We start from the raw sequence: 18,755 nt of genomic DNA, 5'->3' as shown, positions 1-18,755 counted from the left end.
ATCCCTCTGGCCTCTGGGTGGGCCCCAGCTCCAGAAACAGGACCAGGGCCAAGGTCCCAGACTCTCCCGGGAACAGTGCTGGGCTCCTCGGGAAACCAGTCTAAGGAGAAGCCTGCGGCGGTGCCCTTCCAGGACAACAGACTGATGGGGATGAGAGCTAGGGGTCCTCGTGCTGCCTTTCTGGGCACCTGGGCTCCTCCAAGTCCAGCCGAGGCTGAGGACTGGGTGGGGGTGTCGCACCTGGGGGAGAGAGGACAGCTGTGAGGAGGGGGCTGCAGTCTTGGGCACCTGCAGAGCCTGACAGGGAGGGGTGGCTGGGATGGAGACCTAGAGCTCCTCCCTGTACTTGCCCAGCTTACTTGTGACACTCGGGGTGTGGGTCCTTAAGGAAAGACTGCCTGCAGAGGCTCCGTCAGCCGCCTGGGGCAGCCCCTCCAGGACTGTCTAACCTGAGAATGATGTTTCCAGAGGCACTCTCAGGCTCGTCAGCCCGGGAGGTGCTGCCCCTTCCCCACCAGCAGTTGCCATAGGGGCGGGAGGGGACCCTGGCCTGGCAGAAGGGAGCCCGGGCCACCCTCTGGACCAGAAAATAGACTCAGGCCCAGCACTAGGCACACGCGGTTGTCATGCGAGCACACTGTACGTGTCAGCAGCAGGGGCCGGAGGGCTGGTGGGCCCAGGGAAGGACTCTGCCCTCCAGGGGGTACCTCAGCTGGGCCCCCTGGAGCCAGGAAGCACCCCGCTAGCCGCCTGGGCTCCTGGTCCCTGGGGCCAGGTCTCCAAGTCAAGCTTGAGAGTCTGAGGGGAGTGGGAGGGGAGGAGCCGAGGGGGAGCAGGCGGAATTGGGCTGTGCTTGAGTTAGAAGGGTGGCAGGGCCCCATGTCTGTGACTGCTGCAGGACGAGGCCAGAGGAGGGGAGGGCTGGGAGCAATGGCCACTTCGGTGGGGCAACCGCCAGGCGGGTGGGCCTTGCTCTGGGCACAGGGCTCTTGGCGCATCTGGTCACCAACTGGCTTCCAGCTGGGGGCCAAGAATGTCCTGGGGCCATGTGGCCTGGATCTCCTTGCCCCAGGCCCAGCATGCGTCCCTGACCAAGCTGGTTGGGGGAGCGCAGCCTGGAAACTGAGGTGCCACGTGGTGCTGCTGTGGGCCTGGAGCGGGGTGGGGGTGGGGTGGGCAGTGCCTCGGGCACAGCCTGAGTTCTGGGAAATCCACACTGAACTGGAGTGCCACAGGGTTTGTTCTGGCTGGGAACAGGAGGTCCACTCCGGCAGTTAGGGGGTACGGGCGGCCTGGGGACAGGGCGGCCCCACGGCAGAAACCTGCCAGTGTTGTTTCTGCCCAGCGCTGCTGGCCTTGGCCTCGATTTGACCCAAAGCAAGGGGACGGGTGCGGGGGGGAGGGGCGACAGCGCTGCTGCCGCCCAGATTCCGGGAGATGCTGCTTGGCAACCGCGCAGGTGCCGCTGGGGGCTCCTCCAGACCCGGCGGCGTCCCCGCCTCGCGTGGGTCCTGCGCGCCCTGCGCCCCGAGTCCTGCCTGCTGCTGCGGTTGTCGAACAAGAGGGAGCCGGGGCTCCAGACCCCATGCCTGCCCTCGCCTTTTTCGGGCACCCGCGACTGCGACCACCACTTGCTGGTCATCCGTCCAGTTTCTGGAATAAACCACTGAAATGGTGACACCGGACGGCACAGTTCGCAGGAGTCAGGTGGGGCATCTGATGCAGGACCCGGTGTGCGGTTGCCAGGAGGCCTTTCTGGGTTGTCCCGGCCCAGGGCGCCCCTGGGGACCACTCACTGCCGGCGCAGGCTGCTGGAGCCAGGGGTCCCGGCTTGGTGGAGCCCATGTGACGCGGTGGGTCCACGGGATGGGGTTGGGGGTCCCAGCTTCGGGTAGGCCCCGTTGTCCCTGAGGACCTCGCCCCGCGCCGCCCCGAGAGCCCCGGCACCTGCCCGTGGCGCTCGAGGTGCCCGGGGTTCCTGGTAGCGCTCCTGGCAGGTCGCGGTGGGGTGCCAGGCAGACGTGCACAGTCTCCGCAAGCACCATTCAGCCGGGCCTGGCCGTGGCCCTTGGTCCCCAAGGACAGGGCGGGAGAGCGTGGCCCTGCGCAAGGAGGCGGGGCGGAGGCTTGGTGGTGTTTATAGTTCTGAGATTCACACGTGGTAAATATTGCCTCTGCCTAATTAAGAAAATCAAGAATAGACAAAAAGGAAAATCGTCTGAGGACCTATGGCTGTCGGAGGAGGGGACTGTGGACCACGGGAACGCCAAAAGGCTGACTGGTTTAGGGCCACCAATCAAAGCCAAGTCTTCAGGCCCCTGCCGGGTGGGGCAGGACCACTCTGCTTCCGGTGCAGAGCTAAAACCCGTGTCCTCCACCAGCAAGACCACGGGGCTCTTGCGGTTACCCCCAGGGCAGACAGACCCTGTGGGGCAGTGAGAACTCAGGCCCGAGACCTGCAGGTGGTCACCGGATTCATTAAAAACCCACTGAATGGGGACGCTTTAGAACTCAGCGATGCGAGTTAGCTGTGGGCAGGTTTCAAACCATGGGCAGAAAGTGTCTGACCTACTAGTGGCCTCGGCTGGGAGTGGGTAATGGGCTGGGGAGACGGGTACAAACGGGTTTTCACCGTCACTTTTCCTTTATGGAGAACTGAAACCAAACGACTTCACATGCCCGAATGGAGGATTTGTTTCAAGGTGTCGGTGACATTACTGTTTTGATGCCACTTAATTTTTTCAGGTATTTCTGCCTGGCCCTGAGCTAAGAGCAAGGCCCAGAAGGACCCAGAACCCAAGGGGCACAGTGTGAGGGGACGGTGACCTGAGTGGAGAGTGGCTCCTGTGGCCTGGTTTTCTGGACACAGCTGCTGCCACAACCCAGGGGCACCGTGGGTCAGGGTGGCCTCTCCCACCTGATGCCAGCGCCTCAGGCCAGCCCCGCTGCCCTGCATGACAGGTGTCCAGAGGGACGTGGGGACGCAGGCCCCGAGGCAGAGCGGCTGCCCCCTGCAAGGCCTGCGGAGGGTGCTTACTGGGGGCGAGGAAGCGCGCACACAGGTGGCTGTCCTCAGTCATCACATGGTGCGGGGAGGGAGCCCCTGGGGAGCGTGGCTGCTCCGGGGCCCGGGAGGAGGGTGGGTGTGTACAGATCTAGATGCCCTTTGCAGTGCTGGGCCACTGTCGGCTTGGAGTCGACCCAGGACGGGGCAGTAGTGTCCAGGAATGAAGACCTCAGTGCTCCACAGATGCCTGGGTGGGGCAGGTGGCAAGGCAAGACCTGGAAGCCTGCCTGAGTGGCCAGGATCAGAGGTGGCCATAGACGGAGCTGCCCAAGGGCCAGCACAGAGCACAGGCCGCTTGTGATGGCCACCACCCCGACCACACTGCCATCACTGTCCTGGGGACGGGAGGGGCTGGCCAGCCTGCACCAGGTGCTCTCTGCTATCCCCGCCCCCCCCCCACCCCCCCCCCGTGCGGCAGCTGAGGAGGGGCCTGCTCTGCAGCCCGAGGCCCAGGCTCAGGACCTGCCGGCCAGCTGCAGCCCAGCTCTTCCCACTGGACGGCCACTCACAGGCAGCAGGAAGCCATCGCTGGGTGCGGGGCAGGAAGAGGCCAAAGGGACAATGGTGCTGGTCACCAGCTTGCCTGGACTTGCCCCAGGAGGGCTGTAGAACCCAGTCAAACTGCCCTTGGCCGCGGGTCTCAGGGCTCCGACGTCCCTTCTTCACGCCGACGCCCGTGTTTGGAAGATGGAAGGTGGAGGGCGGGGCGTCAGTCCACACTCGGGCCAGGCAGATGGGAGTGAGGTCCCGGCCCTTTGCTGTAAGATGCCCCCAGACTGGACTCTGCAGGGTCATTAAATGAAATGCACAGCGAAAACATTTCTGCAGTGAAAACATTTATTTTACAACAGTTATTTGAAGTCGACATCCAGACATACGAGACAGAGATTGCCACGGGAAACTGTTGTGGTCACCCCAGCCTGGCCCCCAGGGGGCACATGCCCGAGGGACCCCCACCTTGGTCGGGTTCCAGTCACAGGACAAAGCTGGGCACGGACGATGGGTTCCATGCAGTTACACTTAGTTCTTATAAATGAGGTGGGTTTGTCTCAGTGTGGACTGCCGCTTTCACTCAGGGTGACACATGACCCATTCTCAGGGAACCGAGATCCACCAACGGGTGCTGTGGGCAGGGCCCAACCGGCCCGGTGCTGGAGGACAGCGCTGCGTGGCCCCCGTCCCCCACCCCCCCCCGCCCCCTCCAGGGCTGACCTGTCGTCAGGACAGAGACCCGCTCAGAACGCAGCTTTGCCACTGATTGTGTCTGATGCTTCGAACGTTGGTTTAAAATTTCAAGGTAGGAAAAGGTTTCCAGGCACCTCCTAGATGTCACACAGGGACACTCGCCGGCACGGCAGCCCTGGTACCCTACTCTAGAGAAGCTGGCCCTGAGGGGCCCCGCCCGGCCACTGCAGGACGGGCACCAGCAAAGGTCTCAGCGAGCTGCTCCGCCCAACTCTGAAGGGACCAGAGGCCCAGCTGGAGCTGCCGGTCCCGGTACTGCCCAGCCACGGCCCACCTCCAGCGCACACGGATGCCAGCCCTGCCAATTCCACAGGAGGACGGTTCACAACCAAGATGAGAAAACAAACAGGTCAGTGCTGTGTCACATGGGTTCACAACTCAGATAGGAGAAAGGAATGAGATCAGTGACTTCCACACCCGTCACAACCCGCCCCCAGCAGGACAGGCGCCAGCGCTGGCTGTGCGCCCCCGGCAGAGCGACCACGGCCAGCCGGCGGTGAGTGGTCCGGGCAGGGCACCCACGTGGATCAGACCCCAGGGAGTGCGCACAGGGCAGGGCACGACCTCTAGAGCAGAGTGAAGCAGGAGGGAAGCCGAAGGGAGACAGGGCGCCAACGAGCAGGGGCGAATCTATGCCGACGGCCACCGCCCCCGGGACCCGCGGGGCACCCATGGCTCTGCATGCCTGTCGGGCCAGTCCCGCCCCTGGCACAACGGGACAGGCTCCGTGCGCCCCGCCAACACTGGCCACATGGGGTCCTGGCTCCAGGCAGCCCCGAGTGAGGGCTGAGGTGCCGTGTCCCCCACTTGGCACACAGACAGGGGAGGCCTCTCCGGACTTGACAACACTGACCACCAGGAGACCGCAGAGGGACTGCGCTGAAGGTCCGTGTCCCCAACGGGACGAGGCCTCACGGCGATCACAGCAGAGCATGGAAAAGGCCTGGATCCCACCCAGCCTCGGGCCGAGGCCGACGTCGCCCCCACCTCTGCCAAACTGCCCTGCCCCAGGGGGCCTGGGTACCTAGGAAAAGACCCACAGGACTTTGAACGAGAAGACGCCCAGCAAGGGGCTCACGTGGGCACGGGCGACGGGGCCCCAGGTTTAAAGCGGGTCCCTGACCGTCCTGGGGAGAAGACAACTCATTTCCTCCGTTACCTCCAGAACCTCACGGAGGCTGCCTGTGGCCTCACCCCTCGGGCGAACCCTGTTGCCGGTGCACGGGGCCGGGCACAGAGGACGCCTCCTCCCAAGGGCCCAGGTAGAGCGTTCCTCCTCTTCACGAGACGCCGAGCTTCGGCGAACCGCCCTGACTGACCGCCACAGCGCACAGCCCCTCTCACCGATGTCACCACGACCATCCTAACGAGCAAAAACCCAAACAAAACAGGACCAAACGCCTGCCCGAGGCCCCAGTACTCGGCCAGCTAGTGTGCTCGACCGGCAGCCGGGCGACGCAGTGGCCCTGCCAGAGCCTCCCAGCACCCTTGCCCGGCACTGCTTCCCGAGTGCCCGGCTGTCCTGACGCCACCCCTCCCAGCCTCGGGAATGTGCCCTGCTCCGCCAGCCCATCCAGGCCAACGTGTGGCCTTCCGCTGCTTGTCCTTCACCCCCCCCGGAAACCCAGGACCAGGCCCCGGGGGCCCCTCTGTACCCATGGTCCCTCAGCCCCTGCAGCAGGGGCACCCCACGAGGTCTGGACACGGATGAGAAAGACTGGCTTCCGGCGGTTCACGGACACTTCCCCTCACGACCGTGGCGAGAAGGGCTCTGGCCCGGTTGTGGCTAACGAGCCAAAGGGCACTGGGGATCCTGGGACCCAGCCTCTGGCCCGCCGGCCTCCCCCAGGACCAGCATCTGCAGCCCTGCCTGAAGCATCGACGAAGACAGGAGTGGCTGAGGGAGCGGGGTGGGGGCAGGGTGCATCACGACCGGACTGGCCCGCAGGCAGACTAACGGCCGCGGCCACCACTCCCAGGGGCCTGAGCAGGGCTGGAGAGACCCCACGGGCATGCGGGGTGTGCAAGGGTCGGGGCAGGGGGAACGTGGAATGTGGCCCGTGGGGCGTGGGGGGGCTCGGGCAGACACAGGCAGAGAAGGTGGCTCAGAACCAGGGCCTCCCCACACCCCAGCAAACTCACCCACGGGAAGACCCACCACAGGGCCACGCGCACCAGGTGCACGGGTCCCATGCCAACTGTCCCCAGGGCCACCACCGCGGGGCGTCGACGGCACCTGCGGTCACGTGGAGCAGTGTCCACAGGGCCCAGGAGCAGGAGGGGGAGGCCGCCCGGCCCGGAGACACCACGTGACATGCTGGGCGCACGGCGCTGATCCGACCCGACCCGAAGCCCCAGGCGGCCCTGGCGTCCGGCCAGCACGCCCACGACGGATAGACGGACATGGAACGTGACCCCATACATGCTATTAAAAAGGAAAGACAGGAGACGACACGTAGCTAAACCGCTTCACACCGCATGCGACGCACTTCACGTGCCGGGGGCGGGCGGGCGGGCGGGCGGGCTCGGAGGCAGGGGCCGCGGCCCCGTCCCAGTGACTACAGTTCATGGTTCTAAGGTGGAGGTGGCCGGGCGCTGACTCGTCCTCTAATCACGGCAGCTCTGAGCTTAGTTGAACCCGTCGGTGTGGTAGCTGGGGTGGGAGTCGGCCGTGAGCTGGGTGGTCTCCGTGGCGGACGCCGGCTGTATGACAATCGGTGTGTCTGTGGCCTCTGGAAAGCAAGCACACACGTGTCCGTCGCACGAGGGTGGCAGCCTCGCCGTCTGGCCCCCGACACCGCCATCCTCCGGTGACAGTGCTCCTTCACCTGCTCGCTCTACCGGGGCCAGAGGTCACGGGACGAGCGCTTGGAAGAGAGAGGCCATTCGACCTCCACCCAGCACAACCTTGCTCCGTCACCTCCGGTCACCACCAGCCCGCAGCCCCGCCCCGCCTTCTGGTCCCTCAGAACTACGGCTACCACGGTGCGGGTGGGGTGGCCCTGTGCGTCGTCTGCTTTTACCTCCGGTGTCCACGTTCACACCAAACAGTCCCAGCTGCCACCACACACACTCCCGGCACAGAGTCAGTGCCCGCCTGTTTGACGAGACAGGTGGACGGTGTTGAGGGCCGGTGCTGGCTGCACCCCACGCACGCACGCCGGCTGGGACGCACACTCACCCCGCTCGTCAGACTGCAGCTGCGCCTCCAGGTCCTCGGGGGACACGTAGAAGGCGGCGTCCTCGCCCTCGGGCGCCTTCGGCTTGCACTTCCCGCAGCAGCAGTTGAAGCAGCAGCAGAGGCAGCAGCAGCAGTAGCAGCAGGTGAGGAGCCCGCAGACCACGAACAGGGCCTGGGGGGAGCAGGGGTGTTGGGTGGCGCTGCGGGGGCCCCCAGGCCCGTGCCCCCCAACAGAACGACAGGCGGACACCCGGGGCTCCGCGCGAGAACAGTGCCTTCCAGGGCAGGCGGTGGAGAGAGGGCTGACGACGGGCGGCCGGAGGGGCCGGGACCCGCTGCTCAGAGACAAGCAACGGGAGAGACAGGGAGGGGACGAGAGCCAACAGCAGGCGCTGCCGGCGGGCTTCCTGCGCCCAGCGCCCTGGACTGTCACATCCCGAGGCCTTACACGTGACAGGGGTGACGCTGTCTCCCCGCCTGGACCCTCCCCAAAACTCAGTGACCGAGGGCTGTGGACACCCCGGCTCGGCACAGATCGCAGGCAGGCGACTGCCCGCTCTGCCCACGCCCACTGTGTGACAGGCTGCCACAGGCCCGGGACCAGCTCTCAGGGGTGGGGACCACGCGGCTCGAGTGCCCCAACGGAGGCCGGCGTCCTGCCGGGGTGACACTCAGTGCACCGGGGGTCGGCCCCGCCACCCTGGCTCTGCTCACCTTGGCCCACCAGCTGGACAGCACGAAGTAGGTGTTCACGTTCTCCTCCCCGAACTGCTCGGCCACGTACAGCCCCAGCGAGCCGTACTTGTCGTAGATGTTCCTTTTCGTGGCGTCCGTCAGGATGGCGTGCGCGTTGTTGATCTCCTTAAACTTCTCTGCGGCCTCGGGGTTGTCGGGGTTCTTGTCAGGATGATATTTCAAGGCAAGTTTCCTGCAAACCAAAACCAGTCCTCGGTCTTGTTTCGTGTCCATCCACCGGGCAGAGGGGCCAGCTGAAGGGACGCTGGCCTGTTACCAACTTGCTTTCTAACCAACTGCCCACAGGGCTCGAGGCTGTCAGGGTCAGAGAACGATCTGCCACCATTCCAAGGTGAGCCTCCCGCCCAGACGCCCTGGCCCACAGGAGCAGGTCCACGGCGCGAGTGCCCAGCGGGGCAGGCAGACCCTCCTGCTGACCCCTGGCTTGCCAGCGGCGGACTGCATGCCTGCTAAGCCAAGTGGCACACGAGGCGGCTGCAACGAGGCATTTACCACGTGCTTCACAATGACACAGGCAAAACACAGAGGTCTGGATCCGGTGTCTGGATCAGCCACGGTGCCTGTCTCTCACAGCTTAACCAACGAAATGGCACATAAGGGTTAAGTTCAAGTCCAACCGGAAGGCTACAACAGGGTCAGCAGGTCCTATCATCACTCTAAGGCCCCAACCCAGCAGGTTCACCCCTGCTGCCCACGGAACTGCCTGCTCCAGGGCAGTCTGTGTCACTGACAAGGTGCTGTCTGCTGCTGCCAAGGCCACGCCGGTGCAGTGACCACGAGCTACGAGGGAACACACGACACGCTGCGTCGGCTGGGAAAGAGCACACGCGGTGGCTCTCGGTCGAGGCGCATCGAACTCGGGGGCACGACGGGCCTCTTACCGATAGGACTTCTTGATGTCATCTGACGTCGCATTCTTGTCCAGCCCGAGAACGTGGTACAGCGATTCCCCGGAGGTGGAGAGCGAGCGCTGTCTCTGATCCGCCATGGCAGGCTGTCCTACGGGGAAACCGGGAACGTCGGAAAGCGGGAAGACTCCAGCCGCGGGGCGCACACTCGACCCCACGTGACGACTCTGCGCGAAGGGTCACAGCACCGTTTGTGGGGTCGGTGTCCGGAAGCGTGTCACGTGACTGCAGCAGCGACGCCACAACACCGCGGCCCAAGGAGACTGTCAGCACGCGTACCTGGAGCCCTACGTGGCAGGCACAGAGAGTGCGGCTCGAAAGCTGACAGGAGGGCGGCACCGTCAGGCGGCCGCCAACGCAGACTCAGCCAGGGGCCGTCTGCAAGGGACACGCCGTCAAGACAGCCGCAGAACGCACGGACATGGGGTCGCAGGGAGAAACAGACCACCCACTGGCGACAAGAACCTCAGTCCCCTCCTCGGGAACTGACCGCGCTGGGAAAACGAACAGCAGGGCCAAAGCCGAACTCCCAGGAGCAGCACTGACGACCAGCCACCCCGACCCCCAACACCCGCAGATCACACACTCTGATAAAAACCACCAACACGCACCACGTGCTGCACCTTGAAACAAGGTTCAGAAATTTAAATGGGCTGAAGTCACCCACAGCGCGTCCCGACCTTAACGGAATTAAGTCAAGAACCCAATGGGAAGATATTTAGGAAAACCTCAAGTATCTTAGGTACAACACACTCCTAAGAAACACATAGAAAATATTCTGAATTTAATAAGAACAAAGCACAACATGTTAATCGACACCTAAGGTTCAACCTCATAACGCTAAAAAACGCAGAAACGAAAGGGGGTAACAGCAGAAATCAACAAAACGGAAAGCAGATAAACAGAAATTTAACAAAGCCAAAAGGTGGTTCTTTGAAAACAACAAAATTGATACAGGACTGGCCAGACTGATGGGGGGAAAAAAAAAACCCACACAGAAATTAGCACCACAGGGAAAGAAAGACAGAGGGTCGGTCCTTACTATAGACCCTACGGGCACGAGAGAGATAATGAAAGATTACGGACTTTATGCCAAGAAATTAAGAGTAAATGGACAAATATCTTGAATAATACAATTTACCAAAAACTAACAGAAAATGGAACAGAAAATCTGAATAGCCCTATAGCCATTATAAAAGTTGAATTTGAAATAGGAAACATTTCCAGAAAGACTACTTCAGGCCCAGATGGTTTTTCTACTAAATAGTCAAGGAAGAAATCACATCAATTTCAGATACGTTTTTTCAAAAACCGAGCAGGAGGGAACCCTTCCCAGCTTGTTCTGGAGAACAGCACGCCCGCCCTGCCGCTAACGAAGACAACACCGGAAAAACGCCCCACAAACACAGACGCAGAATACTTAACAAAACACCAGCAAACTGAACCTGAACACACAAAAAGTTACACAAATCCTGATCCACTAGAAATTATCCCAGGAATGCCAGCGTGATTTAACATTTCAAAGTAAATCAATGTGATTCACTTTATTAATAGAGCAAGAGAAACCACACGATTCGTGGAAGTATTCAGTAAAAACCCAACACCAACGCACGCTTTAAAAACCTCTCGGCACATCGGGAACAGAAAGGACCATCCTCAGACTGACGGGCAGCTGAGCGAGACCCGCAGCTGGCGCTGTGGCGGGGCTGGCCGGGCTGGCCGGCCCGGCCGGCCCGCACCGCTCTGGTCCAGCTCCGCTCCGGGGCGCCTGACACCGCAGCAAGGTGAATAAAGACAAAAAGCACCCGCTTCCAGTTAAGATGGCAGAGCAGCGGATTTTAAACACACGAACGCGAAGAGACATACCTGTCCCCGTTCTTAGATGGCTTGGCTGTTTACATAGAAAGTCCTACAGAATCTACAAAAAGACCTAGAGTAAATGAATTCAGCAAGGTCTCAGGACATAAGTTTAACATTTAAAGCAACCTCTTTTATGTAAAAGCAGCAAACAACTTGAGAGTTTACCACAGAAATCCCCAAAACCGCTGTTTCACTTCCACGGTCTCGGCCAACCGCGGTCTGAAAATCGTAAATGGAAATTTCCAGAAATAATTCATAAATTTTACAGGGCACGCCCTTCTGAGTCACGTGGGGAGTCGCACGCCGCCCCGCTCGACCCCAAGCGGCCGTGGCCCATCCCTGCGCCCCGCAGCTCCACGCTACGTCCCCTGCCTGCCTTGGCGACCGGACCGGCTGCTGCGATGTCACGGCCTGTGTCAAGCCGCCCTTACTCTACTGAACAATGGCCCCGAAGCCAACCATGTAACTTTAGTTACAGCACATCGCTCCCCGTCACTATTAGATATTGTCGTTAATCTCACTGTGTGTAACTTATAAATCAAACTGTCTGTCCCCAGTGTGCATGGGCAGGAAAACATGTGTGAGCACTCGGCACCGTCTGCNGGGTCTGGAGCTCACCCTCGTGTGCTGCCCTCCCTCTTGCACCCGGTAAGTCTTTCAATGCAGTCCCTACAGAGCCCCTGCCGTCAGATCCAAGAGAAAGCTGTTCGTTTGGGGTCAGTTTTGGCCACTGCCTAGACGAAGGGTCCAGTCACCCGGGGTCCAGCCAACCCCAAATTTTCCTAGGAACCAGCGAACACCCTAACGCAGACCCCTCGCCATCCGTGCTCACATCATCCGGAGTTTCTGACATCACCAGCTGAGGGCTGAAGGACCAGCTTTCCTCGTACTTCAGGGAGATGGCGGACAGCACAGTGATGGCTCTGGACAGCTCGAGCCTCGTTTACTTTATTGAAGCGAAGGAGAAAAACACAAGAAAAGCGCAGGCCGGACACAGCGGAAGCCGGCGCCCTCCCCCGGTCACTCTGACTCCGTCCTCAAAGCGTTATCTACTCCAGAGCAGGCGTGACCAGGACAGTGCACACCCGCTCCCTGGGGCCACACGGGCTGCGCCCTCGCCATGTCCCCAGCCCCCAGCTCTGCCTCTGAGGCACGACAGTGCACGATGTGCAGAAAAACAGGCATGGCTGTGCCCAACAAAGCGGCCCTAACTACAGAAGCAGCACAGCCCCAGAGGTCCAATAACGGTGCCCCCGTGGATTCCTGAGGGAAGTCAGTCAGGTCTTACAGACAGTGACGTTTGCTCACGTCCGACGGACAGGGAACGGTGTAGTGCATGCGACAATTTTTAGTTTTCAAAATTAACTTCACATAAAACACATAGGCACACACTATGTGACTTAGGGAAGAAATGTTCTGCATATATCTTTTCAATCGAGAGAGCAAAATTCACAGAAAGCTGCTGCAACTTGAAGCCATCAGGCCAGACAGGGCGCCCCGCACATCGAAACTGCTGGGGAGCATGTGTGACAGGTGATGGCATTTCTGACAGACACCCCCCAAGAGTGCGCAGTGTCGTCCCTGACCAGTCTGTTCTTCCTGCCGTAGACAGTGATTTACTATTTTCTCCGGCAGCGCCCAGACAGCCAGCAGACAGCCGGTGGGGAGATTTACTCCAGAAGACAAATTTGAAAGCCACAGAACAGATGCTACTGCGAAGAAACATTGCAGTTATGACACCGCCACCCGAAAGCCCCAGGCGAGCAAGGGCCCTCCGCCAGGAGGGCTGTGATGGCTGCTTCGCCCACCGTGTCTCCCAGGCTCCCGGACATCCCGCCGGGCTGAAGGAAGTGCTGACCCCGGGCCGGGTGGAGGGAGGGTGCTCAGACACCACGCCAGCGGAGACCGCCACAGCCCACATGCCACGCACACGGACCCTCCCAGCCACAAACCCGCACGCAGTCTGATTCCAACCGAGTGTCGCCGAAATCGCCATGCGACATGGACCGCGGCACACAGAAACGAGGTCCACTGTCCAGTGCCAGGAGCGAAGCCCGCTGACCGCACCCGACACAGACGTGTCCGTGAGAAGACGCCCTAGCGGTCACTCCCTGCGACCACTGAGAGCTGTGGGTGGCAGCACGGTGACGCTGTAACACTGCACGGGAGGAATGGCGACGACCTCTGTGCCCGTGCGTCCGCAGACACGCGTCTGTCTCATGCGGCATTCACCGTTCTCCACGCCGGGAGCCAGGGCCACGGCCGTGAGCAGGACACCTGACACCGTGGAGTGAGCCTGGTGCCGGGGCACCCCTGCAATCAGGGTGAATGCAGTCCTCCGGGACACACGTTTATGGGGACAGGCAACACCGGCAGCTCGGGATGCAGGGCGCAGAATTGGATGAAGAAAGCCGTACCAGGGCACACGGCAGTCAAACCGCCGGAGCCCAAAGGTGGAGAGAAATCGCGAACGCGGTCAGAGGAAGCGGACGCACACAGTGGGCCAAGCACCCACGCTGCGGCTTTTTCATCAGAAGCCACGGGAGGCAGGGGAGCACGTCGCTCAAGTGCTGGGCAAGGCCTACCAAACCGCAAGTCCATTCCCGACGAAACCTCCCTCGGACACGGAGGGGAAGTGGCGCGCTTCCCGATCAGCGGACGAGACCATCGCTCCAAAGAAACCGCCTCGTGTGCTTCTCCCCAAACACTACTCGGTTTTAACTTTCTGAGCTTAAAAAAACGGTCTAACACTGAACACAGCCGTCTGGGACTTGCCCGTGAAACGCGACGTGTCCCTACAACCCTGCTGGGCGTGGCCGCAGCTCCCTCGTGCCCCGTGCTGGACAATCTGCGTGGCTTCTCCCAGCCAAGGGCGCTCGGCCGGCCCAGGTTCCGCTGTGACACGCGGCTCTGAACCCCGAGCTGCCCCGCAGTGCGGCTCTGAGGGCAGTGCTGGCACGGAGGAGTGAGCTACAGCGCGACCGTGACCACGCACGCGTGGGGAGACGGCGCTTGGCCGCTCCCTCCCTCTGGGAAGCGCAAGTTAGGGCTACAAGGAGACCCCCCATCCACCCCTCCGAATAGCCTCGAAAACCACAGCAGCACCCAGTGCCAGGGCGGGCGGACGAGACCCAGAACCTTCACCTGCTGGGGACACAGACGGGTGGCCACTCCAGCAAGGGCTGGGAAGCTTCTCGTGAAGTCAACGTAGACGTGTCACGCGACCCAGCAAGCCCCCAGCCGAGCACCAATCCAAGCGCTCGGAAACAGCCACCGACACCGAAAACCTGCTGGTGAACACACATGATCGCCACACCCAAGGACACGTGTCCTTGTGAGTGGCCACAAACCAGAGAGGCAACACGAAGACATGGCACCAGCGACGCGGGCGCCTTTCCACCTGGGGACCCTCAAAGACGCCACACGGAGTGCAAGGCCAGCCTCAGGGACGCACGTGCCGACTCCGCTGGCACAGCCTTCTCGAAGGGACAGAACTGCACCAACGGAGAGAACGGGGCACATCAGGGGTGGGGCGTGCTGCAGGGCTGCCCCACACCCTGAGGAGGCAAGGGTCACACACGCCTGTACGTGTGACGGCTGAAGGGACAGCCCATCAAAAAAGGTCCATTTCACTGGGTGTTTATCTAAGAGGAGAAATCGGGGGCTTACACGTTTTGCTGGTGGTGTATTTTTCTAGTCGGTCATTTTCACTGTGGCTTATAAGTGCCATCGGTCTGTGAAGGACTGGAAATAATAACACAGAATCTGGTCCTTCGGCACAAGCAGTTAGGGGAGCACCGCCACAGGGGGCCCACCGAGGCCTGGACGGGGCCTGGAGCCACAGGCTCAGAGTGGACGCCGCCCTCCATCGTCACGGACGCTGCGCTGCCTTAGTTCACTGTTCTTCCCACTTGCTATGGCGTCTCATGAACGCACGTTCTTAAAGCTTTCTATCTGTGGTAAAAACAAAATTTAGCGCCTCGACCATTTTAAGAGTCAGCTCCGCAGGGCGAGCTACATGCTGTGTGGCGGGTGTTTCGAAAGCCCCTGGTTTTTACATAACTGAACGCAGCGACTCTGTGAACTTAACCATTTTTGTCCTTGTTTTTGTTCAATAAATTCTTCCCAATCCCAGGGCCAAAAGTCAACGGTGCCGTACGCAGCGGCCACGGGACGGGAAGCGCAGCACGGGAACACAGTCCGTACCGCTGCCGCCATGCGTGGCGCCGGGTGTGGAACAGAGTAATGGGGGGGGTCACTTCGTAAGGTGTACAAATGTCTCACCACTGTGCCGCACACCAGAAACTGATGCGAATTCATACAGAATGTCAACTGTAACTGAAAACTAAGAAAAGAAAATGGTGCTACACTGTCTTCTGAAGTCTTGTGATCCACAGGTGAGCCGTGGCATCCGGAGGTGACCTGGGCACCAGGTGCAGCCCAACACCAGCTGCCCAGAGTGCCACCAGCCCCCACACGCACCCGTCTTTCCCGGGGCCTGCGGGGGCGTCCAGCTCGCCGCCAGCACCCGTGGGAGGGCTGTTTGGGGCTGCCTCCCACCGCCCCGAGACGGCACGGCACGGCACGGCACAGCCCTCCCTCCAGGCCACTCAGCAGGGACTGTGCAGTCTGAGGCTGGGCTTCGCGGTCAGAGGGGGCCATGCTCAGACTGTCCACTGCGTGGAAGATCAGCACCCTGAACCCCCATGCGGTTCGAGGGCCAACTGTACTTTGTTCCGTTCTTAGCACGGTCCATTCAAAACCTCTGAAGTTATCTGAGGCAGTTTCAAAAATGTTTATAAAAACTACAAGTTCTTTGGTACTTCTACACACATCACTAGAGAATACTACTTAAAACAACTGCGTTTCCCCCACGTTCATCCATTATGAAGACAAGGAGGGTTTTAAAGCGAGCAGAAGGAAAGGCCCGTGAGCCACACCCGCTCAGCAGGCAGAGGTCTGCTCCCTGTGCCCCAGGGCCAGGCTTTGTGGTCGGAAGTCTGCTGGCGTGGTGTCACTCGGCAGGGAGGCCCTGAAGCAGTGTAAAGGCCACCCGAGGGCCTCTCACTTCCCCCCAGCATGCTCCTCCAAGGTGCAGAGGCCTCTGGGGCTGCCAGGCGGGCTCCCCAGCCTTCCGGCCCACCGCGGGGCGTCCCAGGAATGCAGCTGGACAGACTGCGACACACTGTATGGCAGGGAGTCTGAAACCACGAAACTAAGAAAAAGGCTACGAGGGACCCTGAGGGCAGAGGCCACGGCTGGGTCCCTGGCGCTGTAGGAAACACAGTTTCCACCAGTGGAAATATGTGGATTTTCTGCAGTAAACTTACAGACCAGCAACACAGTCACAAAACACAGTGCACGCTGGAGGAGGGAGAGAAAGGCTCGCACAGGCAAGGACACACGCCAGGCAGAGGCGGCGTGTGCTGCGGCTGGGGCAGGGCGAAGCCCTGTAGGTGAGCACCCGAGAGCCGCCGAGGGAGGCAGTGACCCTGGGACAGGAGAACAAAGGTGCTGCTGCCTCGAGTCAGGACAGAAGGTGTGGGTAATCCCTTAGGTGACGAGTCGGGAAAGTGGCATGATGTGACATATGAGCGGCCACCAGCACACACCTCGTCTGGGGAGGGCACTGCTGCTCTGTCGTATGCTCCGGACCTAATCCTACAGGAGAAAAACTTCGCTAAAAGTAAAAATACTAAAAGTGAAATCCAACCAGCGTTCCGAGCACGGCGGCTTCCCGCCTCTGGAGGGGGCTTCATTTAAAATCCACGATGCGCCAGTGAGAATGCAGGCGGGTCTGGGATGGGCGCCAACTACGATCGGGTTGGGGACAGACTCAGGACACAGCGAAAAGGCCCGGGAGGCCACTGCTTTGAACGTGGAACTCCAAACATTACCTATTCCAAAATAAAAAAATGAATACACTGCAGGACAGAGGAATTGGCCACCCACTAACCCCAGGTACGTGCGCCGAAGCCATAAGCAAGTCTACGGACACGGAACGCGTTAAGATATGGTCCCGCGTCACAGTCTCCTGTCACCCCTACCCCTACCTTACACAAGTTCCATGTCTGTGCGACCGCTAAAGTCACGGGAAACATAGGAACCCCCAGAGATTTCACCTTTCTGACTTCACTCTGAGACTAAAAAGCAACACTGACACTCAGCCTTAAAACAGGGTAGAATGATTAAAACAGACCAGTCCCTCAAGGGCGACCTCCCCGCCAGTCTTCAAATTGGAGGTGCCGGGACGGGCGCTGAGCCCGCACGCGGTCATGGGAAGAGTGACCGCGTCCTCCTGTTCTAAGAGGCAGGATGTCTGCCTCACAGTTCCAAACTCAGCAGGAAGCAACAGCCTGAGGTCGGAGGCCAGAGGCCGCAGGAGGAGGAGGAGGAGGAGGAGGAGGAGGAGGAGGAGGAGGAGGAAGCATAGTCTCAGCCCAGGGCTGCTCCCTGGGGCGGGCGGCCAGGCAGGTGCCAGGTCCCCGCAGGGCCTTCGGTGCCTCCTGCCGAGTTAACTTCCTCAGCAGGAGTGACTGGGTCCCGCGCCAGCCACGGGTTCAGAGCACTCAGCCCAGAGCACGGCGAGCCGACGGGAGAAGGGAGTCAGAAGCCAAGCGAAAGGACCGCAGAGGAGACACGAGGTCGCCCAGGGGCCGCTCTGGAAGGCGGCCTGTGCTCCCGCCTCTGCCGGAGACCCTCGGCCCCACCCGCTCACCCCAAGGTGTAAGCGGCAGGGAAGTGACTCGACGGCACGGAGGGAGCACCTGGGGTTCGAGGCCCGGGGTTCGAGGCCAGGGCCGCGCTGGCTAAGCAATTTCCCGCCCCTGGGCAGGCAGCTCGAAGCCTTTGCACGCCCCACGCGGCGGGCGGCGTGCACCCCACTCGACACCAGAGAGCAACTCCGGACACGAGCACCGCGAGCAGACGGCCAGGAAGCTGCCCGCTTCCCACTGTGAACAGCCCAGACGGCGGGCGACAAGCTGATCTCGGCAGGTGACACATGCCGGGGCTTTTAGCTGGTGGCGTCTGACCTCAGGATGCCTGAGATCTCAGGGTGCCGTGCGACCCAGGCAGGCCCTGCTGGCCGCTCTCCAGGCTCTCTGCAGACCGGCCGAGGATCTGCAGGCAGACCCAAGACAACTACAGGTACTCTGTGTCCTGGCGGGACAGGCAGAAGGGACGGGCAACCAAGCAGAGTCACCCCCGTGAATGCCTGCCAGGAAAACGCTCCCCTGAGCTGGAGGTCACCCCAACCTCAAACAACGCATGGAAACATGACTACGACCACACTGGCACTCTCACAGTCACTCAGGGACAGGGCAGGCGAGGGAACCTATCTGAACATGCTGCAAGAGGCCCCAGGCTCGGAGCAGCTCATGGCCTGCCGCGGACAATCAGAAGCTGACACACGATGAGGAGTGCGCAAAATAAAACCCGGCAGACGAAGCCGCCGCATCTGCAGCTCCAGGAGGCACGTGCCCTGAAACGCACCTGCTGGTAACGGCACAGCTTCCTTGCACTGCGACTGCACTGTGTGGAAGTCCCCTGGGGAGGTGGCCGGCTGTGTTTCCCACATGGTGACTGCCTCTGAAGCAGACGGACACGGCGTCAGGGTGCCTGCCTCTCACAACTGTGACCAAATCAAACTGTTCCATCAAACCTAGTTGAAGACCAAGTGTAAGACACACCAAGTACACCGTGAAAGGCCAATGGAGAGACGCCGGGTGTCAGGCAG

General features: G+C 61.0%; 1 protein-coding gene across 4 annotated transcripts in view; it reads right to left on the bottom strand.

Moving 5' to 3' along the window:
- Positions 1 to 3,886: 3,886 nt before the first annotated feature.
- Positions 3,887 to 18,755, bottom strand: part of DNAJC5 (DnaJ heat shock protein family (Hsp40) member C5) — a 23,161-nt gene continuing 8,292 nt past the window's right edge. For 3 of the 4 annotated variants that reach the window (XM_039864877.1, XM_039864876.1, XM_039864878.1), the window contains exons 2-5: positions 9,131 to 9,248; positions 8,208 to 8,421; positions 7,494 to 7,665; positions 3,887 to 7,044 (exon numbers count right to left, since the gene is read on the bottom strand). In XM_039864877.1, the coding sequence (XP_039720811.1) occupies positions 6,941 to 7,044; positions 7,494 to 7,665; positions 8,208 to 8,421; positions 9,131 to 9,237 (597 nt within the window). In that variant the 5' untranslated portion in view covers positions 9,238 to 9,248 and the 3' untranslated portion in view covers positions 3,887 to 6,940. Of the gene's footprint in view, positions 7,045 to 7,335; positions 7,410 to 7,493; positions 7,666 to 8,207; positions 8,422 to 9,130; positions 9,249 to 18,755 lie in introns of all 4 variants that reach the window. The other variant, XR_005653241.1, reaches the window with a different exon arrangement.

Source organism: Pteropus medius, unplaced genomic scaffold (genome assembly GCF_902729225.1).
Source record: "Pteropus medius unplaced genomic scaffold, Ma_sr-lr_union100, whole genome shotgun sequence".
Taxonomy (NCBI): Eukaryota; Metazoa; Chordata; class Mammalia; order Chiroptera; family Pteropodidae; genus Pteropus; species Pteropus medius.
The sequence above is the reverse complement of the archived record's forward strand: the minus strand, read 5'-3'. Positions and strand labels throughout refer to the sequence as shown.